The sequence below is a fragment of the Calidris pugnax genome, unplaced genomic scaffold (assembly GCF_001431845.1).
Source record: "Calidris pugnax isolate Ruff unplaced genomic scaffold, ASM143184v1 scaffold14, whole genome shotgun sequence".
Taxonomy (NCBI): Eukaryota; Metazoa; Chordata; class Aves; order Charadriiformes; family Scolopacidae; genus Calidris; species Calidris pugnax.
This window is the reverse complement of record NW_015090793.1, coordinates 13,276,759-13,304,628: the sequence shown is the minus strand read 5'-3', so window position 1 is coordinate 13,304,628 and position 27,870 is coordinate 13,276,759. Positions and strand designations below refer to the sequence as shown.

At 39.4% G+C, this 27,870-nt stretch overlaps 1 protein-coding gene across 1 annotated transcript in view; it reads right to left on the bottom strand.

Moving 5' to 3' along the window:
* ATRN (attractin) overlaps window positions 1-27,870 on the bottom strand; it is a gene marked incomplete at its 5' end in the record, with an annotated part of 117,056 nt that overhangs the window by 35,573 nt on the left and 53,613 nt on the right. The window contains one exon of the mRNA XM_014966823.1: window positions 7,056-7,117. Coding sequence (XP_014822309.1) covers window positions 7,056-7,117 — 62 coding nt within the window. The remainder of the gene's footprint in view (window positions 1-7,055; window positions 7,118-27,870) is intronic.

The window sequence follows — 27,870 nt, the reverse complement described above, 5'->3', positions numbered from 1 at the left end:
ACCTGGAAACGGTATTTCTCTCCTGAGCAAGGTCATGTTTGGACTTGATGGCTTTTCACTTTTGCCACACCTGAGCAGGGACAAGTGAATTATGCGGTCGCAAAATTTTTGCGTGCCCACATTTGTCTTGGGACTCCTGCTCGTTCCCAACAGCACGAATGCCACCACACTTTCTGAATGGCTTGAGTAAGCTTTTTCTTATTTTAAGCTCCCTTTTCCTCAAAGAAACATAAAGTTGTTCTAAGATGCAACATTTGCTTTGAGGCCCAAAGAAGGCTGTGCTCCCTGATGGGCAAAAATCCAAAATGTATCCATGCAAAACCAGCACAGCTAAGACCATGAGCTAAATCTTTGGTCTGCTTTGTTTTCAGTAACATTTTAACATTAACGTACAAATGGAGGGTGGAAATAAAACAAAATCTTCGAGGAAGCGGGGGAAAGTGTTCCTGGCTCCACACTTAATTTGACCATGAAAACAACAATATCCAAAACATCTGCAGGAGTCCTCAGGACAGGCTGCCAAAGCACAAACTCCTGCCAGACGTTCACGTCCACATCATGACTCCAGTGAGAAGTTTCATCTCCAGATAAAGCATTTTAGATGCAGCTTATGGGCAACAGCTACTGCCGTGGCTTATCCAAGTCTACCTCCTTGATACCCTTTTATGTGAGGAAAGGAGATGGAAGTTCAAAGGGCAGAGGAAAAAGGCCAGATGCTTCATCAATCTCTAGCACCTCTGTGTTATAAAGGCTCATTTCAGAGAGATTTACATTCAGGAGAAGTTTCTCGAGAAGTCAAGCATACAGAGGAAGATGCTTTGTGCTATGCACATCCAGCAAACTGAATAAGACCTCCACCTTTCTATAGAAAAGGGTGACCTCTGTAGAAGGTCATCCTTCTACGTGATCCTTACAAGACATATGTGCTCCATTCACAAGCATTGGTCAGACAGCACCAGGAACATACACACCGAACTGAAGATACGCATCAAAACATGCTGAGCTCCTATGAGGGTGGCTCCTTATTAGGAAAAAATGTGGCCTCAGAGAGTTGTAAACATCAGGTACGGTTTCCTTATTTTTGGGTGATTTGAACCCGGTATCTCCCTACATATTCATTCTTCCCTTGGAGAAGAAAGCAAGAGAGGAGAACTAAGCAGACCACCTTTATCCTTATATTAAATCCCCTTTCCAAAACACAACATTGCACAAGATTGTTTGTGCCAGAGTCCTTCACGGGTTTCTCGTTCCTGCCTCACTTCTGGCCCCACAGCCAAGACTTTCTGAAGGAAAGCACAGAAAGGAATTAACAATTAAAGACTAATAAAAACTCTTTCCAAAACGCTCACCACAGTATCCTGTATTTCAGAAGAGCACCATACATCTTTGTATCGTCACAAGGAGGCAGCAAATACCCACAAAAGCTATACAAACCCTAAGGAAATGTATTTCCACCCCTGCACTACCTCCCCTTGGCAGCACAGGGAGGAATAAAAGGCAGCGCCTGCTTGCTGGGCTGCAGTCCATCACCTGCTGGAAAAGCCCCAGGGGAAGCGTGAAGTCAAGATCTATCTGTTGGGCTTACTCATCCTAAACCATCCTGAAATAAGTTAAAAAGGCCTGTCTTCACGTCAGTAGCTTTAAAGAAGATTTTTTTTCCATACCTTCTCTTGGAAAGCAGTTGTGTAAATATGGAAGCAGCGGAAAGAAACAGCTGCGTGGAACGAGAGCCGTGTTGGAAAATGATTTGGAGTGAAAGTCTACGGCTGGCAGAGTCATAGTCAAACGTCGTGCTCTGCCCTGCTTTCTCCTGAACAGGCTCAGCGATCTCTCTGCCAGCTACAAATATCCACCCATTTCCAAATGGCTTTAAAAAATAAACCTTTGCTGCAGTACTTACTTCACCTTCTCCTTCTGTTTCTTTCTCCTCCAAAAATAATAGCCTACCAAGAGCCTCCTTCATCCCTGAAATCCAGTGTTCATTCAAGTCTTCTCTCTACACCTCCCATCTCAAACAACGCTTTTGTATCGTTTCTCCTCACTCATCTCTCTGAAGAGAAGGTAAAGGGGACAGAAATGTTCTCTGGCTTTTAATGTCTCAGTGCAGTCTGTACACAGTCCTGCAAATGTCAGGTACAGGTGAAGCAGCACATCCAGTAGATGAACTATCCTGAACTACCAGCTGTTGGATTCCCATTTTTTCTAAGGACAGTGATGAGTCCAGCTTGAGAGCAATTTAATTTTACCAACAGAAAAAGAGGAAACCAGAAAACTCAGATGTGAAACCAGACTGGAAGGAAAAAGAGCAACCTAGAGACTTCTAACACCCCGAGAGATGTTTTCATCTCTGGGAAATTTGAAGATGACTCCCCATTTGGCTCAGGTTCTACCAAATGCAGCTTTTGCCTATACAAGCTACAAAAGTTTATGCTTACACAACATAAATATTGCAATACAGGAGAAATTACATTTATATTTTATGGAGAACATTCTATTTGATAAATAGCTTAATTAAGTAATTCTTAATTATTTATTAGATTATTTAAGTACAACAAATGAGCAACATGGTTATAAGTAATCTCCCCTTAGTTGGCCTCACCACATGCGTTAATTGTGAGTTGATAAGCCTTCAGTGCTCTTTATACCACAGGGTATTCCCATCCTGACACAAAAATCTGAACTTAAAACACCCTGTTTGGTACTTCTTCTCTAAGCTCATTTTCATAGCAGAGAGGATATTTTCCCCACTCCAGGCATCCTTAAAGCGCTCCAAACAAGTACACTTTCATTTTTAAATGGCCGGAAAACTTCATCAGCACTTTGGTAAGATGCGTTCTCACAAGGAAAGAAGAAAATCCATTCTGAAACTCTCCTGCAATGTTTATCAACATCAGAATTGCTAGTAAAAAATGGCAGTTCTAAATGCCAAAATATACAGTAGCTTCAATACTAATATGCTTTAACATATATAGGTCACTTAATGATTTCAGAAAGCCCTGCAATGATTATTAGAAACACATCCCAAATTATTTTGATGAATTGGAAGCTATTTAAGTGCTATTCAATAGTAAATTTTAATATGCTGGTGAGTTACAGGATACGTTTTTTAAGTACTTGATGCACTAAAGCTCAAAATAATTGGAACATGTACATACTGCAGAAGGAGTGTACAGTTGGCCTTTGCCAAACGGCTATCTGCAGCCAACAGCAAACCAACAGATCTGATCTACAGATTAATGACCTTATTTTTCTGCTGAAGATGGCATCAAGGTTTAACAAGCCACAAAACACCTTATTTGCAGCAGGTGGTACTATTTTTCTTTTGTGACTCTTTTAAAGATCTACTTATCTGCTAGCACAACCAATCCGATGCCCTGTAAAATCATGGCAGCGTCCATAAACACAAGATCAGTCTAACCAGAGGTTTGAGGTCTTTTGGGGAAGCAGGTATTAATATACTTATCTGTTTGTTTGTTTGTTTGGTGGTTTTTATTTGGTTTTGTTTGTTTTTTAAGGTTCAGATTTGAAAGCCCTTCTATGCTATCAGCCTTGAGAAAAGAAGACTTAGGGGACACCTTTATCACCATGTTGAGTATTTAAAAGGGTGGCTACAAAGAAGATGAAGACTCCCTTTTTACAAGGGGTCACATGGAAAAGAGATGGGGTAATGGGTATGATTTACTCCTGGGGATATTCCAATTGGACACAAGTGGAAAATTTTTCACAATGAGAACAACCAGCCCTTGGAATAACCTCCCCAGGGAACTGGTGGATTCCCCATGATTGGACACTTTTAAGATTCAGTTGGACATGGTGCTACAGAACTGGCCAGTAAAGCAGAGAAGCACAGAAGAAACACAGATGCACCTTTTTTTTTTTTTTTTAAAAAAAAAAAAAAAAGGAAAAGAAAGGACGATTGGTGAGCAATATGAGTTTAGAAGACCAAGGATTCAAAATAATAATTTCACATCTTGTGTTGCAAAAGTACGCTGGTGAGAAATACATGTTACAGATAGGTGTTGTGGTATACACAAATTTTTTGGAAGACAAGGAAGCACAGATACTAATAAAAATGTTTACTAGAGACTATAAAAATAGCTCAAACTATCTGCTGAAAACAAGAGCAAGATTTGTAAATTAAAGAGCTATGTTACGAAAAGCAGATGAGGAAACAGAAAAAAAAAAAACAGTTTGCTTGCAATTCATTTAGCTTTGCAAAGGTTAACAACGTTTAGAGTATCATTTCTCCTGTTGGCTCCAATTATAATGCAATATTAAGGACCCTGTAACTTCACTGTTCCACCCAATCTTTATCTGCTGACATTTTCTTAGCTTAAAACGTTAATGTGTTGCAAAATAAAATGATGATAACATAAAGCCACACACCTGACTTTGTGCTGAACACCAATTCCAGAAGGAGCTCCAAGAGTCTAACAGCACCTCTGAATGTGGGGCGCACCCCCTCTCACCCATGGTAGCCCAGCTTTTAAACGAAATGGAAATCAAATCCAGCAGTCACCTTTCGTCCTGCTCAGCACTGCAAGATGTTGTTTAAATGGATGGCCAGGTTCCTGGCTTCTCTGTAATTTCGTGTGCCTCACAGAGTGAGTCCACAAATTATGGAGCCTGTGACGCTCCATAAATTAAGCAGCACTGGAGTCTGGCAATCCAGCTTCCACTCCAGTGCCCACTGGAGGGACTGACTTGACCTAAATCATCACAAATGTCAGCAATGACACTGAGAATCTAAACCCACCCGTTTTTCCTGCATGGTTCCCCACACAGCTCAAGGCACAGCTGTTTCTTGCATGGCAGCAGAGCATGTTTAGGATGGGGGTACAACAAAGTGGAGAGGGTGGCTTCTAGAAGATGGAAATGTGGCTACAACATCACCAGCACAGAAGAATTTCCAAAATTATCCACAGAATAGCAAAATGAAGCAAGACCCTTGAACATGAAAACAGAAAGTCTAAGCATGCATTTTCCAGAACAAAGTCTCTTTTTGTGTCTCTTCTTGGAGAGAGAGCTGGTGGAGAGCATCTATTGTTCTTTTCAATGGCCAGTCCACCCCAAACCATGACAATTACACTCAAAGAATTGAGACTTATCTCAGTTTTTGAGTTAGAGGTGGCCTGTAGCTCAAAGGTGGTTTTACCAACTGTCTTTAGGCTTTGCAGAAAGTATTTTCATTGCCTCTACTTAGTGTGCAACTTTTCATCCAACTCTATCTCATTAACATCACAGGGGGCTATCAGATATTACTTATTCATGGTCTAACTTGGATTCAACTGTAATTATGAAATGCACCCTAGAGCATTAAAACTGCAAGCGTTTCAATAGTTTCCCCAACAAACAACAGAGATGAACCATGCTGTTCTAATACACTGGTTATTTAGCAAGTTATGGTGACCGTAAAATAAAATACTGGGAGAGCAACTTTGCAGAAGTTACAGCTAAAGAATCGAAGAATTTTTAATGCATTATAAATGCTTGGTTGGAAAACACCAATAAACTGTCTGCTTCCAAATACACACGTTCTTATTCCTCTGGCATGGTAGGATGTTAAGTATTACTACTTCTCAGAGATCCGTGTGATCGCAGCAAGGGAGGGAAGGAAAAATCACTGTTGACTATCTTCAATCTACATAACTTTTGGACATGTATTTTCAGCTGCATGTGCTCCTTAAGATATATAATGCACATATTTTCTGCTTTAAAGCGTGATTCTCTTTCAATAATGGCACTGGAGGAATCACTCATATTGAAGAGTTTCAAACTCTCATATGCAGGTGGATCTGGGCCTGTAAAGAGTGAATAGTTTTTAAAGTGGGGATCAAACCTCTGCCATTAAAAAGGAACTAAGGAACCAACTGCTTTCCTATTCGTTCCCCTCATAAGTAATTACCCTGCCACAAAGATTTTTAGGGAAGACCTTGACTGTGATGGATTCAGCAGAACAAATGCTTAAGTCTGATCCAGGAGTAAACACTCCATATCAATGGAAGCAAGGTGGTGGTTCGAACCTGGTGTTTATCTGGGATTGTATTAAAGCACACTCCATTCTGTAAAAGCTGAATACAAAAAAGAATTAAAAAAATTTATATAAACTACTTGTCTGAAGGACCCATCTGGAGCTCCTTGCTTTAATTAAATTTAGCATGGAATTTAAAGCACTGCACATTTTAAAATGGGCATAATATTGCCTACTTTAAAACAGGTTTTAAGATCTGGAGTACTGTTTGCTCCATGCATTTCCCTCCTGAGGGAGTTCTCCTTATTGATCAAGTATCAGTTTATATTTGTGGAGTATTAACAGCTCCTAAAATAGAGGATAACACATAGATTTTGAAACTTAAAGAGATGGCCTGCTATTTAACCTCTTTGTTAGGACTTTACTTTTTTGGAGAACGAAAGAGGAAACAAGGATTGAAATTGCTCCTGTTGGTTCCACCTCCTAGGGAACCATCAGTTTTCTTCCCACTAAGAAATGAACTTTATGAAGCAGTTCATGAATGACAGAAGGGTATTTGGACTCAATTGTGTTGAAACATATGTTTCTATTTAACTTGACATATTTTCAGAAGTTCAGTTTAGACTCAAAAGGTGCTACCTAAAGAGTTTTAAATTAGCCCATGGTTAACTCTTTGCAAAATCACCTCCTTAATTTATGATTTGTATCTGATTATGTGCGAACATCAGCAGCTTCTCTAAGTCATACATTATTTGTATGATGTGGTAACTCAAAAGATGCCTTCTACGCCATTTTTAAAATAACTTCTCCATTTCAAAAAGCCTTCCCCCTGCCCCAACCTCCCCTTCCCTGCACGCACAGGACAAGACACATTTGCAAAGATGGGCAGACAATTTTCTTAACATATTTCTTAATTTAATACTTCAAACAGAGCAGAGATTTCAGTTTTCTAGGCTGTGATGTAAGCAGGATATTTAATTACAAAAAAAAGGAAGACATCATAAAACCAAACACTATGCTGAAAAAGAAAACCCAAACATCTTTCCTAAACAAGAAACACTTAGCTATCTTAAATTAAAAGTACCTGAAAAATGTCACAAAGAACTGTACCAGATCCATAAAGTTGCTGTGTTGTGAGAATGCAATCTGCAAAAGAAAAGCAAATGCTTTCTATTACTTACTGAAAAGAAAATTCACATTTAAGATGTATTGCTGCTGGGATCAAAAAGTCACAATGAAATAAGTCTTAATACTTAAGTCAATAAACATTTTTGAACGCTGTTTTGAAAAAGCACTGAAATATTCTGAGGGAAAAGAAAATAAACTATAACTTCACATTATTTTGAGATCATATATCCAAAAAAAGAATCTAAATAAGTAACATCTCTTTCTCCCAACAATGTTCAAGGAATAGTCTTTCAGTGCACATTTACTACCTTGGAGAAAACACTAGTTCAAAAAGTTAGAACATAGCAAGTTTCACAGAGCTAAAAATAGAGCATCTTTAATTATTGTATACACAGCAACTCAAAATACAACATTTAAAAGTTTAAAATGCATGCTCCTATTCAAACAATATTCATTCATCAATATCTCCTCAAACAAGTAACTTACACCAAGAGCAGCAAAAAGGCATGAAACACAGAAGATAATAGATACTGTAAAAACAGCTATGGCATTCATCTTAACTCACTTTCCTGCAATCCACTCAAACTGCAAAGAAAAGTGAAAAACAACTGAATATTTTGGACAAAAAACAGAGGGAAGAAGCGAACAGGAAATTGGGAGGTGGTCAGAGGCAAAAGGAAAGATTAGGGAGCCTGGTTAAAAATAACAAAGCAGGGGGGAGGCAAGCCAACAGAAAGGCAACTCCTGCAACATTAGGAATCAGAAGTTCTTTCCAGGTACCTCCTATTTCCTCTGACTATCAATCTCAGCACCACAACAGGATATTAACTCTTTCACGAAATTACTGAATTTATTCCAAAGCTAAACTGAAATCTGCACTTACAAAAGCTTTCCATGGATATTAAAGTCACTTACAGCGTCCTTTGTTGGATTTTTTCCTTGATAAACTGCATGTTACGGTACCATTAGCATAAATACAAATCTCTCCTCGCAGCAATAGTCACATTCCAAAACTCATGAATATATGCAAAATGAGTTATTGCTTGGATTTCTGTTGCTCTAAAGCATCTTCTATTATCATATTTGATTTAATTATCCATTGTAACTTGTTTTAGAAGCTGATCGAAATAATTTTCTTACAAATGTATTGAAATGCTCTGAAGTTGAAAGCTCCTTTATAGCACGTAATTTCTGTTTCACTGGAAAGCTAACTCAAAACCTGCAGACCAGATGCTTGCGACATCAATATTACTGCGTACAAAAGACAAGAAAACACATAGTTTCTTGCTGATTTTTTACCTATAAAGTGGTTCCCAATAGCTTTCTGATTAGAAAAAGAGAGTGAGTATGATTTCACTTTTTATTTTAAAACTCAGTGCGTGGTAACTGAGGTGGTTTTATATTCACACAACTATTCTGGCATTTCTCTAAAGCGAAGAATTTGCTTACTAAAACATCACATCCCAAAATACCAACATGTAATATATCCAGCAGACAGAAATACGGTCTGAGAATAACTATGATGTTGACTGACTATAAAAGACGCTTTTAAAAATAAAGACCTTATTATGTATTAACAGCTTATGTTTTAAAATCCTTTTGTAGAAAAAGAAAATTAAAAGCACAAAGATTTAATCAGTGGGTTAGTCCTCTGCAGACGATCATTAGGACCAGTTTCTGTGATAGGACTGGTCCTGTGATAGGACCAACGTTTGCTCCAACTGGAAGAAGAAACAAGTGTCTGCTAATTTTTAAAAAGGACAGATTCTATTAAAGATTAACAAGACTGCAAATTCATCTCTAAACTGCTACCAGAGAAAGGCTTCTCACTTTTCAGTAGTACAAGTGTAGGAAAGAAATAAAACAGAAAAGGAAAATTTGGGTTTGTTTCACACAGAAGCACTATAAATGCTTTACCAGCAGTGGTTCTTCTGCCTACCTGCTGGAGCTCTTCCCTTACAAAGACCAACCAAGGATCTGTACCTCATATACAAATTAAAAAAACAACCTAGGTTGGTTTCTGCGATTTACTTCTCACAAGCTGAGAACACTTTATGCTATTAAACCTGACCAACCTATGTCACAGGCAATTTAATGTCATAATTGTTAATGGTTTACTTACTTGGAGCTTAATTTCCCCTAATACAATCTGCTCCTAGGACTTAATTAATTCAGTTACATAGAAAGTTTGGTTAGAAATAGCTGTTAAAAGTAGACTGTTCGTTCTGGATATAGGAAAAATATGGCACACATTTCTTAGCGGTATGGATTTTTAATTAAGTTTAAATGACAGTAGAAGATTCATTTATCCATTCTCAAAAAGCTAATTTTGTACCAAAGGCGCAAACAGTGCAACTGCAGGAAAACACCCTGTATCTTGTGCTGGGATTGGGAGCGCATCCTCCAGGTCCTGAGCAGGCAGTCAGCTCAGCAGCAAAGTCAAATTGTCACTTTCATAACATAAGCATCTGTTAAAGATGTTTTGTACTATGTTCTTAGGAATAATGCAGTATCCTTAAGTAGCTAAGATCAAAACAGATCAGAAAATTAATTACATTAATTCCAGAGAATATTATAAAGTTAGTGTTTATCTGATCAGAAAAGGTATCTGGAAAAGCACACCAGCCCATCATGCTTTCTCTAATGCCACATCATTTGAAGTACCAAAAAAAAATCTGGCTGCTTTCCAGATGAACAAAAGTAGCCGGCTATATGGACTAACAAAACTGTATAATTAAGAGCTTTGCTTTCTTTATCATTTGATTAGCATAAAATATTAAGCCAAGGAGAAAACTGGCTACCTCTAACTACCCAACAGCATCTAAAAAGTGCTATAGTTTTGAAATCGGTACACACATATTTCAAAGGAGTTAACGGCAAAGTACTTGGCCACAAAATATTTTGTGTAAAGGAAAAGCAATTTGAACTCAACTGACATTTCAGTAACAGTTGGTATTTCAAACTCAAAATACTTCTGGAGTTAAACTACAGTCTGCGACTGATACAAATTTTGATGATTGCATAACCAGGAATTGGTCCACATTAGTACTGGAGTTTGTGCTTGAAGAGAAAAGAAACTTGAGAATAATTTCAAGATAATAATTTTGTACAAAAACAGGTCCAGCTGCCTCCTAGTCAACATCTTATTTTGAAACAAGCTCACCTTAAGCCGGGAAGTGCAAACATAGCTAAAGTTATTTAAGCCTCTGTTCTTTTGATTTACAAGTTCTTTGAACTCATTAAAAAGTACTTGAATTTCATGTACCACTCAGAAAAATTAGTAACAAAAAACCAATGAGAAACTCTGCAGAAATATATTTTTTTACATTAAATATAGTAAGATACAAATCTGAGTAACTCCTCTCGCTTCTCTGTAATAAACAGATTTACAGATAAATCATCACCAACGTACCTCCTTCCACTTGTAACAGTAATTTTTAGAGAAATATTTTAGAGAGATAGAAGCCAAACTATTAACCACAATGGGAATGGGTCAAATCTCTCTCCAAACTCAAACAATTTCTAATATTATACATAGCATTAGTATTCCTAATCTAAACTTGTTAACTGAAGAACTGTTGATGTACTGAAGAACATTTCAAGTACGGCATTTTCATAAAAGAATCTGGAGCATTCTGGGTACCTAAATGCTGAGAAAATGTGAACAAACACAGAAAACTTTGTTTCTACAACTTTCCTTTCCCTGTTAACAATTCAGGATTATTTACATGCATACTTTTGTCTTTCTTCACTATTGTATAAAGTGACTCAATTCACATCCATGCTGCCTTTTTTTCAACCCTACTTCATATCAGGGATGAGAAAAAAGGAAATCGAAAATGGGACTTTGAACAGGATACACTCCCAGAATAGAATTGTAAAGGACAGAAAAATAAAGTCTAATTAACTTATGAAACCAGAGAAGTACAACAGAGAAGGCGCAACGTGACACAGGCTACTGGAGTTTGATGCTTGCTGTGAATTCAGAAGATATCAAAAGGGTCCCTACTGCTACATCCATTAACCTCACCTAGCAGGTGGGAGGACACTACAGCACTTGTGTTTTGAAAGTCTACAGGACCACACGGCACTGAAAGACATGGAAATTCAGAGATTTTAGGCTGCTTTGCTTTTTATTTAAATATAGCCCCACTGCCAAAGCTAACAAATGAAAAAAAGTAAGACTGAAAGGCCTGGGAGCTCCAAGGGCTTCCAAAGAGATAAAGCCAACAGCCAAAGAAGCTGCAGATGGCATTTATGTACATCTTCCTCTGTTTCTTCCTCAGCACCTCCACTGTCTGTTTTTTTATGGTTAGAGGCAAGGATTCAATCTGACCTTGGAGAATACAGACAACAGCAACAGGATGCCGTGGCCTGAATGCTGAATGCCTGTGCTTCTGTCAAAGGACCTGCTGAAAAACAAATGGGTTTTAAGTATTCTTGAGCGATGCCAAAGTCATCAAAACATTCATTTTGCCCTCTAAGATAGTGATGGGGAGGACAAACTGGTATTTTGCTCAAGAGAAACATCATTCCCTGTTTCAGTTCCCCTTTAAACTCGTGGAAACACGTGGCAGAAAACAGATATTGTTCTTGGTGCTCTCCACTCAACAGGAGGAGCGAGCCAACTCCAACAGCCTCAGTGGTGAGGTTTCAGGAAAAACTGAGCCAATCTCACCACCTAAAAGGTGGTCCCAGCTCTGCCACATGCTGCTGCTGCTGTTTCACATCTTCTGTGAACATCTTTAATAAGCCAAGGCAAGTCGTTAAGCCAGCAGAGAGCTAACCATAGGAATGTAGGGTTTTTTACTGGTATTTCTGAGTTGACCGAGCTCACTGAGGGATCAGGCAAACCCAGCAGCAGCCTAAGGGAAGAGCAGGGCAAGATGACCCTTTTTGGGCAGGCGGCTCTCAAATCGTCTCGGGAATGTTAGCTTTTCATATGGAAAGCATCATTTTACTTCCACAGATGAGATTTGTGGGATTCAGTCACAGATTAAGACATCTAAATACAGGAATAGAGAGGTACGTGCCTAACGTTCCTTTACCCTCAACAGAAACCTCATCTGTGATTCAGTTGGCCAATGTAGGTGTCTATTATAGGATTATTTGAACAGTTCCAGATCTAAGTCTCCATCTACAATGAGATGAAACACCTAAGGCACATGACATAAGACATCTATTTGTAGACCCCTACATTTAGATGGTTTAAATTTCCACAGTGCTTCCTTGCCCTTGGTTTCATGGATGATGCCCGTGTTTAGGCACTGAGTATCACACCACACTGCTCAACTGCACACAGCCACGCTTGTGGTGAGGCACACAGAAACCGGACCAGATGCTGGACAACAAAAAGGAAGCAGCTACTCATTTATTAAATCTGCTTTTGATGTCAAGAAGCAGAGAGACATTGGAAACTGGGTCACCACATCCCAGTGGTAAAAGCTTACATGATTCAATGAAAATGATGGAAGAACTTCATTGAATGAAGAAGAACTAAAATCAGGCATTCGAGCTTACAAGAACCACTTTGCTTCCCTCTTGCAAAACTCTTTGATGTGGTGGTAAGCTTAAAAGTAGACAATTTTTCTAAATCTGATCCAGAGTGGCAAAGTGTAGGAAAAGCTCATACTATAAGCCTGATAAGCAGGTTAAACAGCCTGCATCCCTGTTCTCCCCACCTCAACATACAAATCTGCAAACTTGACTAAGATGAATCAGATAAATTCAGGCTGTAGGAGCCTTGAAATGCAACTAAATCCAGTCAGAGACCTGACCAACATGTTCCAGCATTAGGATAGGCACAGAGGGATAGCTTCATTACTATTTCTACCTTTCAGATCAGGCCATGGAGTAAACCACTAAGTACAGAAGAGTAGACTGTCAAGACTATGCATCCTCTGTGCCAATGTTGTATACCACACCTGGAAAGAATAACCTCATTAATATCTGCTTTTTCTGTACTTCTTTGCATTATGGTAGATCTTGGGGACAATGAACATGGGCTAACACCTCACAAAATGTTAGACATTAAATATACATGGATTATATTAGTAATCTAGGTAAAAGAGGTTATAGGGAAATGCAGTAGGATAACTGATTGCTGAGAGAAACCATCTCTTAAAACAATCTAACAAACTCTGTTCTAATTGGTGGTGATCAAGAAGGAGAATATATACCAGTTTGGTTTCAGGTAGGGGGGAAGCCTTTTCTTACAGTACCCTAAAAGACAGTTCCTTTTTGGATGCAAAAGGATCAGTTGCCCCCAGTCCATCTTCTCCGGGAAAAGGTCTGATAAGCATTGTGCCCTCTCTCAGTCAAAACCCAAACTATTTGCATTCAGATGTACCAAGCACAATCTGGGAATTTAACAAACGGATAATGGAATACAAATTTCAGTGAATGAAGATATTTGAGAGTGACAAGTGGATGCTGAATCTCCAAGAGGGAAGAAAAGCTTTAGGGCTCCTTGTCTGTCCAGGGTTAAAGTTCAGTGAAGTGCAGAACCAGACACCTACACTGAAAAAACAAAAGGTATTTGCATCTCTAAGGGAAAGCAGCAAAGCTTGTTATAGACCATGATTACACCATAATTTTAAACCTTCCATAAGTGCTGCTGGCCCCCAAGTGTGCATGCACACCCTCCCTTTAATTGCTTGTTCCCATACTTCGCATTACCCAGCAGGAGTGTAGAGTGTATTTGCAGCTCTATAGTAAACCAGATCATTCAACCCACTGTAGCTGAAAACTAATCTTTGCTGAGCCAGATTTCAGGAGGACTCATAGCCTCATCACAATATCACTGCCCCAACAGGCAATGTGGTGCCATACCACTGAGGCAGGAGGACGTTCCTTTCAGAGGCACCATGGTTCTGTTTTAAGTGAACAGCAAAACTACATCCCAAATGTTGAGGTTAGGAATAAATTTTAAGCTGATATGAGCCCTGTAAGTCTTCAAAAGCTGCAAGAACAACCTGTTCCACAAGGGAAGGTTTTCTAGATGGAAAAGTTAAACCGTAAGTTTGAGAGAAGGGTCTTACAGCAATTAATTGCAACTTGAAAAACTACTGATACCCAAGAAGTTAAAGTGGAGTGTGACTCAGAGGTGGGAGATCCCAGAGAGTTTGTAATACGCCTAACAGTGTAGGTGTGGACATCAGAAGGAGGAGTTGTGATGCTCAATTGAAAGCTAAAAATTTGGGTAGGGGATAACCATCCACAGCTGCAACAACAGCTGATCTGACAGCCAAAGGTCCAGGAGGGGTGGATCACAGAAAGCAGAGAAGTCCCAGACATAAGTCCAGATTGATCTGTTCCTGCTTGATTTAAAAGAATTACTCATTGATCATAAGAAGCTCAAAAAACAATTTGCATCCAAGCACACTCAACAGCCTGCAGCTTTATATTTTGTAGAAGAAAAACTTGTGACCAACTTGGTGCAGCTGAAGAGGTTCACATGCTCAGATTTACATTCTACAACAAGTAAAAATAAAATCTCCAATAAAATTTGATTTTCACCCCTACTACTGAGCCACATCGCTCCTGTGTGGAGGACCAATGAAAGAGATAAATGACTTATTCCTCACTTGCTGCAATCCTAACTAAGCCATTGAGCTTTATGGCACAAACACTTGATACTGTGCAAATATAAAAACTAGTTCACTTCTGAACTTATACCGAGATGGAAATCGATTTATATTCCAATACTGTGCCGCCTTACTGCAGTAGTCACAAATTGTCACTTTTCAGCTAATTGGCTGCAGTCAGCAGTTGGCTCAGAAATGCCAATTATATATGCTTTGTCTCCCCATGCGAGCTCCGAGATTGCTGTGCAGAGCAAACATGGGCATAGCTGTCTCTAAATTAAAAATAGTGCGTAAGAGTTAGCCCCCCTTTTCCCTGCATCAGAAAAATTACCACACAAATCTGACAAATGGGAAGTATTTGTTCAATAAACAGCCAGGTGTTGAATAGCGATGCTTATCTAAATTTGAAGTGCACTAGCAAACAATGTTCTGGAAAGTCTCATAATTGGAACAGCGATCTCAGATCAGACCCTGCGCACCTACTCATTACAGTGACACACCACCAAGTGCTACGAGAAACCTGAGGCAGGGCCAGAAAAACCTCAGCTCTTACGGATGTCAGGCAAATACCGTAAAACTAAAAATTATCCATTCCCATAGACCTCTGCCACATATACTCTCTATCCCTCCCACACACTGAAGGTGGCAACAGTCATGCAAGAGGAGAGTAATAAGGTAACTGGAGGCTATTGTAGCAATTTTGCAGGAGAGAAAAAAAATAAACAAACACAAACCTAAAAAGAAATACAAAACAAAATAAAATGGCCTGAGCTCTGGCTTCCAGAGCTATGGCATTAAGGGGGAGTAGCTGAAATGACAGCAAAGGTAGATGCTGATGGTAGCGAATCTTGTGGGTTGTGCAGGCAGGTAGGAAAATACCAGCAAGAATTCACAGCCTTGTAAACTCCCTTTTGACACTGGATTTTGGGGTCAGTTGCTGGATCCTCCTTCTTGAGAGCTCCTGCTCTGTGCCTGCTGGCATGCCCGTGGCTGGCATTAAAGAATTGCGAAAGATGACTTCTGATAAACTTTGCTGCAATGAGTTAAGAGGTACCACCCCAACTCTTCTCTCAACCAAGACTGAAGTAGTGTCCAAGGAGGGTCAGAGAAGGAACTCACGCCTATCATTCTGCCCCAGAAATACAAAGTGCAACTTCCCAGGCTGATCTAGAAGATGGTGGCTTTCCACCAAAGTGCTGTGTTTTGCATTGCAGCAATGAGGCCATCCTTGCAGGTGTCTCCATAGGCACAGCAGCCCAGGTGAAACTGAAAATTCAGGTAGCAACTTCTAAAATAGAACTTCAGCAAGACTCCTTGTTTGGCTTTGTAAAGTTTGAGAGAACATTCAGTGAAGAGGCAGCAGTCAGGATGAGGAGTAGGTCCAACAAGCCGAGATGGCTAAGTTATGATTCAACACTTGGTAAGGTGGATTTCCATGGGAAGGGGACCTCTAATGTGCCTTTCAATTCCCCCAAGCTTCAGGTACAATCCCTCCCAAAGCAAAGAGCACAGCACACAAATAATTCCAGGTTCTTGCAGACAACTGAGCTAGTTGTTCAGTTGTTTCAATTTCTTGTTGTTGAATTCTGGTGAATTTTACATAACTCACTCTTAAGACTAAAGTTAAAAATAGCGCATTTCATGATAACAGCAATTAAGTTCAGGCAAATTACTATCATCAACTGGAGACAAAGACTAACAACATTAATCACTTCTATCAGTAAACAGCACCGCAGATCAGTTATAGAAAAGAAACTCCTTTAAACTATCTTAAAGGTTTGGAAACAGAATAGAATGGTCAAGACTCTCCCACCCTCACATAATGCTCGCAGACAAAAGTCTTTACTTACCGTTAGCCTTTCAAAATCTATGTATTGGTAAGCTGTCCAGTTGAGTATCTCAGAATGCAAATTTTATGCTTGGAATTCAAAAGGAAAGTGTAAATTAAAAAAAAAAATACAGAAGAGATGTTGTCACATTGCTCCTGTTCCTGTCCCCAAACAACTGACTTCCTAAGTGCTGCTTTTTGTCCAAAAAGGGATTTCTTGTTGTTTACAAACCCTTGCCCATGCTTAACCTTGCAGACTGACCGACAGGCTTGGCAGAAGTCACCCTAAAAGGGATTCTTGGAGCAATCCCTATGTTGCCTGTTTTAATTCTACAACCTCTAAGCACCAGTACCTTCTCGAGTACAGCACAACCACTTCATGCCATTTCTAGTTTAAAAGTTTAACTAGAGGGAAAAAAAGCCCTCTTTGCTAAAAGGTTCTGCTTATTAAATGCAATGCAGGTAAGGAATGCACTTCTTTAAGAGGAATTCAGCTGAGGAATAAAACATGCAATGAAATCCCCCATTTAAAACAACAACAACAACAAAAAACAGAGCACATTTTCCACTGCTCGGTCTAAAAGCAACAAGTTCAAAAAGAGGTGACTTCTGGAAAACCTATATAAAATATCAGCCCTTGCGCTGGACCTCAGACGTGTTTATGCTGCAAAGCTGTTTCCAGTTATCTTGAATTTGGCGTTGGGGATGCCGTGCTCGGGTGCCAGCCCCAACGCCTGGAGTCGGCAGGGGGCTCACAGGGGAAGGGGGTGCTGCCGCCCGAGCCCCCCCAGACACCCCCCAGCAGCAAAGCTCTGCTGGCTCCCAAAGCCCCAAGCAGTTTGCCCATGGCACAGAGAGAAGAAAAGAGGGCATAAGCTGCAGCTGAGAATAACATTTTGGCTACAGAGTGAGCTTTCTTGCCACGGTGTGAGTCTTTTACAGAGAAATACGCCGATGTATTCCTTATTTTAAACGGATTTGGATTTATACGCGACTGCAACAATTATTCCGGAGACAAGGCAGCTTTGAGCTACTTTGGAAAAAAAAAAAAAAAAAACGTTAAAAAGAAGAATGCCAAAACTAGACACAGAAAGCAGCCACTAGCATTTAACCACTCCACTCTTCCCAGTTGCAGGTCCTCAAGTACCTCCCTCCAGTCCCAGCCGCTGCTGTTTGGATGCATTTGTGAAGCATCCCATTGCCTGGCTTCGTGCCGAGCAGACTGCTCTGGCACCATCTGTGTGCAGAGTAAGTTACATTCGTCAGCATACCAACTATTTATGGAGAGCTTCAGCATGGAAAAACTTAAAACTTTAGCACACAACAGCTCAGACACTCTCTCAGACCCTGAAAGTCCAGCAAAAAGATGAGCTTTACAGTCTAAGAAAACTTGTGTGCCCAAAGCTTAAAAGGAATAAAAGTTGTTTTCTCAAAGAGCTTGCAATGTAAGTACACAAGGGGGAATCAAGAACAGAAAGAAGAATAGAGCAGCTAAATACATATTAGCAATTTATTTTTTTTTTAGGCTGCAAAATAGCTAACAGATGGAAAAAGGCAAAACCTTATGTCTTGCATCATTTCTGACCAGACAAAACACTGGAAATACAGGCAAGACAGAGCTCAGTCTTACAGTGGTATTAGTGGGGAAAAAAAGCTCTTTCTCCCTTTCTGAGAAAGCCATGATTTCTAAGGATCATCTGGGATGAAAGATTTAAAGTGTTTATCAATCTGTATCACAAAAAGTTTGCAATGTACCAGATACAGAAGCCTCTACAGAAATTCTAAGGATTTTACGTCCTTAATAAAGTAGCAAAATAAGCGTATATCTTTATATCTTATATGTATTTTTAAACTATATATTTAGCTCAAAGTCAAGTAAGTATATAATTACATTAATAAGTAAATAAAATTACCTTTTAGTGACAACATTTCTCAACATTAGTATGCAATATGGAGGCCACATGCTGTTTCAAACCTGGTGTCACATTACTACGTGAAGTGGCATGAACAAAAAACCCTCAAACTTACATTCAACAAGCTACCTATTTGCAGGGAGAAAAAAAGAAGATAGAAGAACCAAAGATATGCACAATAATTGAAAGCTCAACACATTTTAGAAATCATAGTTATGAAACAAAATGCTGGGAGCTTTAATAAACATGGTTCTCTCCACTGCATACTCATAAACTGTGGGACTGGCACCCTGATCTGTGTTTCAAACATAAAACAAGAAAAAACATCAGGTCCTTTGGATGGAAACTTTATGCTGTGGAGCACGGGGTACGTGAGCTCATGGAAGGGCTGATCAAAAGGCTGCCTCGTTATGGAGTATCCGTAACAGTTTTGAAAGAGCTATGAAGTCAGAAATCATAGGCTGGGCTGTTTTATTCATCAAGGTTTTATTCGCTGAGAGCCTCAGCTATGATTTTGTGTTAAAGAAATGCTAACATGAAAAATAATAACACTACTGCATAGGGGAAAAAGAACAACCTATATATATATACACTCTTATATTAGCATTAAAAAGGACAGGTAGTTACTATCTATCACAAAAGGTTTTCATTTTGTCATCAAGAATTTCCAAGTAAAAAACTGAACTGACAAATCATTCTATCAGGATGTATATCAATCCCCATAGTCAAAATGTTCACATAATTTAACGATAATTTGGGCCCAGGTGTAGGAACCAGGACAGTGCTAGTCTTGCATACAAACCAGATCGTTTTAAGAAATAGCTACACATGACACTCAGAATTAAGGAAAACAATAAAAAAATAAACTGACTTAGAAAAAAAGCCAAAAAACCAACAAAAACCCCCAACTGTCCCAGAATTTTATTATTATACAGGGCTGATACAGTACTACGCTGCCCTGACCCCAACTCTCCACGCTGCTTGCCAAGACTGCTGTGAGCAAGATTTGCCAATATGGCAAAAAAAAATATCTTAGTAATACGAAGTCAGGAAACTAAGTGAGGGAAAAAGAAGTTTTAGTGACATTCCAGGAATGGTTTGTTTTTAACAAAAGCAGAACCACAGAGACATCTGAGAGCTGTTATTTGAGTGCTGGTGGCTCTGTCTTCATTCTGTTAGCTAAAAAAGCCAGAGGCTTTCTGGTTTTGTCACCCTGCGTTAGTACAGGATATATTTTTCCCCTGTGGTTCAGCCAGGCTATATCTACTGTTGCATTTGAGCATGTTGGCTTCTTATATCTTATTGGCAATGCACTTTTCTCCTCTTCATTAACTCTGCTTACTATTCTCTGACTCTTTAAATAAGCTTTCGTATAAGGAAATATATCTAGGTCTTTTGGTAGCAGTAAAAGCTTCCCAGCAATGGCTCACATTGCTCGTTTTCTGAAAAATATTTGAACTTGAGGTTTACATTTACATTCAGCAGCGACACACTGTATTTTCAAGAAGAGCTATTCAGCAGAGAAGTACAGCAACTGCAGGCAACCAGCACATTACCACCCTGGGCGTCACCCAGGAGAAATTAATTGCCTAATGTGGACTTTGCTTCCACAGAAAATTCATTCTGCATTTTTTTTAATATTATGCTTTCCAGACCTGCATCTTAAAAGGAAAAAAAAAATATATCAGCTTCCTTAAAACTAAGACAATCCATACATATCCTACTCTCATATCCGGGAAAAAACTCATCCTAAGAAATCCTCATGGTATTATTAAATCTGAATTTCAGTCTGTGTCTCTCCATTCTCCTTTAAATTTTCTTATTTATGCAGCTAAAGTTTTGCAAAGCTACACGAGCAGACTTCCAATGCTATATGAAGATATTACAAAAAACCTCACAAAGAAAGATACGTGAGTCACTACACTTCATCCCAAGTATAGCTCAAGTTGTCGACATAAAACCCCAAGATTTCAATGGTTGGGTAAAAGGATAAAAATCCCATGCAACAACACAGCACTTGAGGAAAGTTTAGTGTGCGCAATTTTCAAGGTTACTGAAGCCCCCACCCTCAGTGAAAAGTACTGAAGTTGCAACACTGCCTAGCAAGGGTTAACTGCCTTTGAGAGAAACCCTAGGTTTTAAGGATTTAAGAAGCTGCTAACAAAAATACTACTTAATATGAAAGGGAACAACTTCTAAAAGGAGAAAAATGTCATCGGTTGATGCCAAAAATAAGAAAGCAAGAGCAGATAAAAAGGAAGCAGCTGTTTCATGTTTTAAAGTATCATTTAACTGTTCTGTTTTAAATCTTTCTGTCCCCAGCAGAAGATGTCAGTTTGCCTGTTCTGAAAAATCAGCGTGTAATTGCATGTCTCCAAAAGTAATTACATTCAACAGCAACTTTCATCAGATTAACAAATTGATTTACGTTTCATTGTTCGGTTTGAAGCAAACCTCTCACTACAGCAAGAGAGATGCAGTGAAAGAGGCTCAAAAGCACCTGCAGTTGTATCTAAATAAAGGCAAGGGACATCATTAGCAAACAACTTCGGCATTCCTGTGCTTTAAGAAGAAAAAAAACATTTTTGGAACAGAAGGGTCCCAGAGAGCTAAGGATGATTTTATCTCCACACCTACATCCATTCTTCATTAAAGGTGCATGAGGAACACTGAGGACCTGGCAGAAAAGCTATCAAGATCACCATCCTCAGTACGGTTTCAAGCCTACATAATTATTTTATCAAAGGAATCACTACCTATCTATATGTATTTTATTCTTTTTAGCCAACAACAAAGACAATTTTTCTTTCACTTTACCCTTACCGAGAGCTTTCATTCGATTAGCCTGTGGCTTTTGATTACAGAATGACATTAATTTAGAGAATGTCTGGAAATCTCCATGGGCCGTGTCCAGTCCTCAGGGATATTTATGCCCTGTATCAAATGCCTAATGTTTCCTCCAGAGACGAATCAGGGTATTAAGAGTCAGTCACAGACCCCGCTTATTAACTGCAGTACGGTTTCTTCGCTCTATCCTATTACGTGCATTATCAAAGCCTTGTAGTTAGGCTGCAAACCTCAAAGAGGTAACCCTAGAGAGCATCACTGCTGGCAATTTGCATGTCACCTTACAGACGTCGAAAGCCTAAAATAAGGGGAATGTGTAAGTGTGGGATCTGACATTCCTCCAGCTCTGTTTTTAAGCTGAGGGGTATTGTCTTCCTCACCTGGCAGGAGCTAAGCTTTTCTTGGCTGTAGCAAAGTGTCATCCATCATTTAGCTCTGCAAGAAAACAATGCTTCCCGAACCACATTAAACACTGAATGGCAAGTAAAATTAAAGCTTAATTGAAACTGGTATTAAGATTCATGCTAATGGAGACCACCTGTTTTACGGGTAACATTGCCAATAAAAATAGCAGGATGGGGAAACAGTATCAGAAGAAGAAATTTAATCCAAAACTGCTTTAATGAAGGAGCTTTCCTTTGAAAAATGAGAACTTGGGAAGATTTCAGTATTTGCATGCTGCTGGACACAAGAACCATGAAACATTAAAATAATGATGATAAAGATCAGAGTAAGGGCTCTGTCTGAAGACTGTGAAGACTTTTTAGGAATGTAATTCCTGGCACTTTATAGAATTTTTGTTACTATTTCCCACTTAAATAGCAAGTTTCAGCATAAGAGAAAACAAGCCTTCTTTAATCAGCCAAAGTGCCATTCCTTAGAAGAATCTCAATCTAGTTTATAATTCATCTCTGCTCAGAAATCCAGCTGACACCAGCAGCATATGGCTCCATGTGAACTTTGCCTACATCCTAACACAGGAAGTATCTACTGGCTTAAGAAAAAGATACTTTTACAATGTTATTGCCAGCTCTGCAAAGCCAAATAGATGTGAAGAGAATCTGTTCTCTTACATTCCTACATACATTTTCAGCGTATCATTGTAAACCAGTGGGAACTGCTTTACAGGTCAAAGGAGGCCATTAGTGAAAATAATACAACCCCAGAGCAAACCCTTCGGTTGCAATGAGAAGCAGAGCAGAAGTCTTTTGATGCATGGGAATAAACAGAGATTGGTCTGTTCCCTCAGACTAACAACTAAGGAAAGAAGAAAAGGTCATAAAACTGTATCAAAATTAGTAGTCGCAAGGTGTAATATACAAAGCACTCCGATCCAAAAAAGTGTCATTTCTGAAAGCTTTATTCAGAGCAGAATGATACTCCCACGTGTATTTGAAATCTTATTCAATCGCAGCAGCGCAGCTCTTAACTGGAGCACTAAAATGTGTGTATTTTGCTTCAAAACTTGGCTGCAGTCATGCCGACAAAAGCGACATAAGGCAGTGACGGGAGGGCCCCAAAGGAAGGCGGTTCATTAAGGAGTACATCATCCAAGAGGTCTGCACGGAATGGTTCACCCCTGGCTCCTTGGGACAGGGACAGCAGCAGGCACACAGTGTCACCCACGGACACGCGAGTGCCTGCCCACGGGTTGGTGACAGTCACCCGCTCCATCGCCAACAGACAGCGCTGCAAACGACAGCCGCTGATTTAACTACAGCACATCTGAGGCTGCCCTCAATTGTTCAGGTCTCCCATTTGGTTACCATTTCTGCGCTTGAACTTTGGGCAGCTCCTCGGAAGGCAGCGATCAGTTCAAGGGAGTTGAATTATTTCCACCTTTCGACTCACCATTGACAATTTCAGCAGATGAACTAGACAGCAATTCCACATTTTGAGTGGGTTCACAAACATTTTCCTATTCCCATCGTCTTTTGAAATATCTAGAATAATTATGACAACACATTATGTGGCTGAATTAAGCTAGCCACAGTGCATTAACTTTCTGTGTAGAAAGGAATAAAGCTTTAGAAGAGACTATGTCAGACCCACAGTCCTGACATAAATCAACTGGAGGAACCTAGGAAAAAAAGCTTCAACAGCCCTTGCACAAGGTTGAGAAGCTAATAAATGTAGATGACAGAGGCAATTTTATCTATTTTTCCACTACAGCCTTTGTGAAATCAGAGTGGAAGGCAACAAATTTAAGTGACTTGAGAACTTCCCACTGGTTATCAAATTCTTCCAGTCCTCAAACTCTGTAAGCTGCCTAATGCCATTGCAGCACTCCACCAAGCAGCACGTGCAGTGATGCTACGTAGTCACGGTGGTACTTTTTTGAAGCCCAACATGATGATGAATTGCCAAGCAAACAATATATACTGAATATTTAGTGAGATTTTGCAAATGGTATATTTTGTATGCAAGAGGCTGGCAAAATCCGTTCGTCTCTTTTTGCTCCTTGAAGCATTTGGCTCATAATTAACGTTTAAGCGCATTCAAATTAAAATACTTCAACCAACGCAAGGAAAGAGAGGAGGCAATTGCCAGTTAATGATACAATTACAAACTGTGTTTTTTCCTTAATCAGCTCCTAAGCATCTTACATATACTCAGAAAGTGGAGATCAATGCAAAAGGCTTCATAGCGAGGGCTCTGAATCTTGGAGAAAAGCAATCTAAAATCAAATGGGACAGAATGTTAATGAAAACAATTGTTTGGGTATGGAACAAGACAAGAACACAAGTTTATATTTAGTGAGTGGTAGAAAACACCATCAACAGTAAACTGTAATGGAGCAGAAAGCTTACAGCCATTTAAAAGGGGCTGAAGTTAGCTGTATTAGCAATTCTAACTTTCACCCCCTGTGCATTCAGGAGAGGGACTCACTCACTGGAATCTGCTGCAGGTAAATACATGCTAGTTTAAATATTGTTAAAAACTGCTGACACTTACACAAGTACCAAACACAGTTTCAAATTCTCACCATTAACTGTTCTGTCAGCTCCAGAACAGAAGTTTCACCTCTGAGTGAGCTGACTTTTGCCTGAAAAGTTCTCTGAAAGTTTCTGCACTGAATGTCCTTGCTTCTTACTGTAATACTGTACAGCTGAGTATGTGTATTCTGTAGCTCTTTTATAATCTAAGATATATTTTGAAAGAGTAACAAAGCAAATTTACAACACAGACTAAGAAAACAGAAGAAACAGTGGGGGAAAAGATCATATTACGGTTACACGACTACAGAAAAACATCAACCCTAACAACACCCACTAACCCTTTTCCAAAGGGTGCACTCTCAGTTCAGGGGAAGTTAAGGAATATTTAGGGCAGTGCTTTTCCAAGTGAAAGAGAGAAAGGTGAACAGCTGTGGTTTGCACAAAGCTGACAAAGTCACCGTGGCCGTGCCAAATAAAGTTCGTTAGTAGAGAGGAGCCGCAAAGCAGAGAGAATGGAAATATTGACACATTTTTGACAAGACCTTACCTGGGTTTTCAAGAAAGCTTGGCAAGCTAAGGTTTTAAGTGAACTCCGCAATGTAGCTTTCCCATCCGGAACCCACTCAGGCGGGAGGTGTTAGGAAGCAGACTGCTGTATTTTGAAGGCTTTCTGCATTTTGCAGCTTTAGTTCTTTCACAAAATAATCAATTCATTAAAGCCGGGAGGGAAGACATCCTAAACCAATATACTTGACCAAAAAAAAACCCAAAACCCTGAACTGAAGTGGTTTTGAAGAGAGGTGGAGCAAGAAGGAAAAAAAAAAGCCAGAATTCAGCATTGGCAAGGACACAGCTATCTCTAACACAAAAGAGCGTTTGTACTCTCCAAGTCCAGATTTTAACAGGCAAGAAAAGAAGGAAAGGGAGACAGATTTCAACCAAAGACTTCAGAATAAAGTTTCTAATTTTTTTTAAATATCGTGGATTGTAGATTAATTGCTCTGCAGTAAAGACTCTACTTTTCTAAAAGTTCTCTGTTGCAAGATTTCATATATGCATAAACACTTTTGTTCAGATACATCTACTATATCTAAACTGAAAATAAGCTAGGATAAGGCAGTGTACCTACAATGACTGTCTATTATGATATTCAAACAAACAAAAAAGCCCCGAAATACTGGTAGGGCATGCTGTGCTGCACAGAGCAGACCAAGCACATGCGTAAGCTGCAAGGTGACGCACACACACACACACCAGGAGAGAATATTTTCCAGCAGTCTGGCAGTAGCAGAGTTTCACTGACTTCATCATACTTCTTATATTAAAACCACTCTATTTTCAAAAGGGAAATTGAAACATGTTCTGTAGCTGCCTAAACTTTAATAGCGTAGCTGCAATGAGCAGAACTGCAGGAGGCAGTCTCTGAGATAAGAAAAAACAGTTTGCATCCTGGCCATACTGCAACATGTAGTTGTAATTAAGGAGGCAGCTTGCCCTGAAGTACTAGACCCAACCACACAGGAACTTGGAAATAAAGGACGCCACTTAGAAAAAGAAATGAGGGAGGGAATGTGGGAAAGGTGTGAGTAAAAAATATTCCTGACAAGAAAGGAGTGCTGAAGGAGCAGTCAGGAATGCAGAGAAGTCAAGAAGTGAGGAGCCACCCCATGGCTCTGTTTTAAATCTTGTAGTGAACCTCAGTCAAGGATCAATGGCTAGGAAGTCTTTTTCCCAAAAATCCATACCTTGAGTTATCTTCTATTTTATCTTATTGAAGACACACTTCTACAGGGAGCCAAGACTTCACAAAAAGAGGAAAAACAGGGAAAGCAAATAGTAAAGAGGTATAGAAAGGACAGGTAGGAACACAGACTGCAATTAAGGGCAATTGAGGGCAGCTCAATCTGCCATGGAAGATTGCACAAGATCTGAAAGGGCACAGTGAGTCCTGGAAAAAAAAAAAGTGTCATACTTTTTTACCGACTTTCCTCTAGTTTTTCCTCTATGGAACCATTACTTTTCATAATACCATCTCCTACTCATCAACTGCTCTGAAAAAAAAATGATCAGGATGGTGAGGAGGGAAAAGAAATGTTGGAGTAAAGCAGTACCCCTGGATGGCGTAGCTGGGTTCCTGGAGAATGACAACAAAGCCATAGCAAAGTAATTAAGAACTTCTGTTGCAAACATGAGAAAGGTCTGACATTCAACACCAATAGGTATGCAGAGGTGATGACAGAAAAACATCAATTGTGGAAAAAAAGACTTCTTAGCTGAAGAGTAAGCTAAGAGAAACCATAAGGACCACATATTCCTGGATGTGGTATCGCTGCTAGACTTCTTCACAAAAGGTTCTCTTAATCCAAAAGACCTGTTGCTATTTTAGACTTTGCGTTGGCAAGCAAAAGGACATTAAGAAGAGCTGGTGATATTCAATTACCTTGGATTGAATGCACACAAGCAAATTCATATTAAATTAAGGATAAAAAGAGGTGTTTTAAGAGAATCAAAGTTCACTCTTTTTAAATATGAGAAATTAAATATCACAGTAAAATCAAGTGAACTAAGGAGATAAGAAATGGGAAAGCAGCCATCTAAGTATTTCTCTCAGGTCAAAGATGCAAAACTATTTGAATGCTGCATCTTCAGAACTAAACTCAAAAAGGACATTAGGAACAATTAAAAAGTCTACGCATTACGGAGAGGAAAGGATTCATTAGCAAGAAGCCAGAAAGTAGTACGGAGATAAAATAAGAACTGCCAAATGTCAAGCTATGCTAGACCTCAGCAAACTATAAACAAAATAGCAAGAGATGCTTAAGCCATAGAAGTAAAGGAGACAAGAAAGGGAAGGGGGATGCCATAAGGATAGGCAAGAGATCAAAACCAATCCGCTACATCCCTAAAACTAAATTACAGTCCTCATTAAGGACAAGGAAAATGAATACAGGTGCAAGGCAAAGTTTCCAATGAGAACAAGGTTATAAAGAGAAACACAGGCAAGGAGGAGAAAAACCTCAAATATTTCAATGTGTTCAAAGTCAGTGAAAGCGGACAGCATGCATCCCAGCACTCCGAAAGAAATGGCACATGAAATAATGTCTCTGGTAGCAAGCCGTTAAAGCAATCTACCAGTTGTACGTGGCACTATGGAAAATTTAAAACTTTTATTTAGAGGAGGGAGAATCTAGATATTCACACTCCCAAGACCTCAATAGCATGCAAAGTTTCAGAGCAAGAACTGAAGTAGTAATTAAAAAACTGAATTCAACAAGCAATAGAGCTGACAACAGTAAACTGTGATATGCCAGCCTACTATTTTCTGGTTGTGAAAATATTTAGTTGTATAGACCTAGGAAATAAAACTGAGCTAATCCAAATTTCATTATGGATTTCAATACATCAGAAATTCCCGCGTGAGACAAAGATGGTGAGAAATATTTCAAGAATCCTAGTGGTAAAGGGGGACAGAATTTAGTTCAAGGATGGTGTTTGGACACACTTTAACAGATATGCTCATTAATGACGCAGATCCAAAAAAGGAAGCATGCTGACTACCAAACCTGCTGATAAAGTCCAAGGAGATCATCAATAAAAATATGGAAAAGAACCACACAGAAAAACAACTGGATGATTTTCAGGACTGGCAATATTATCC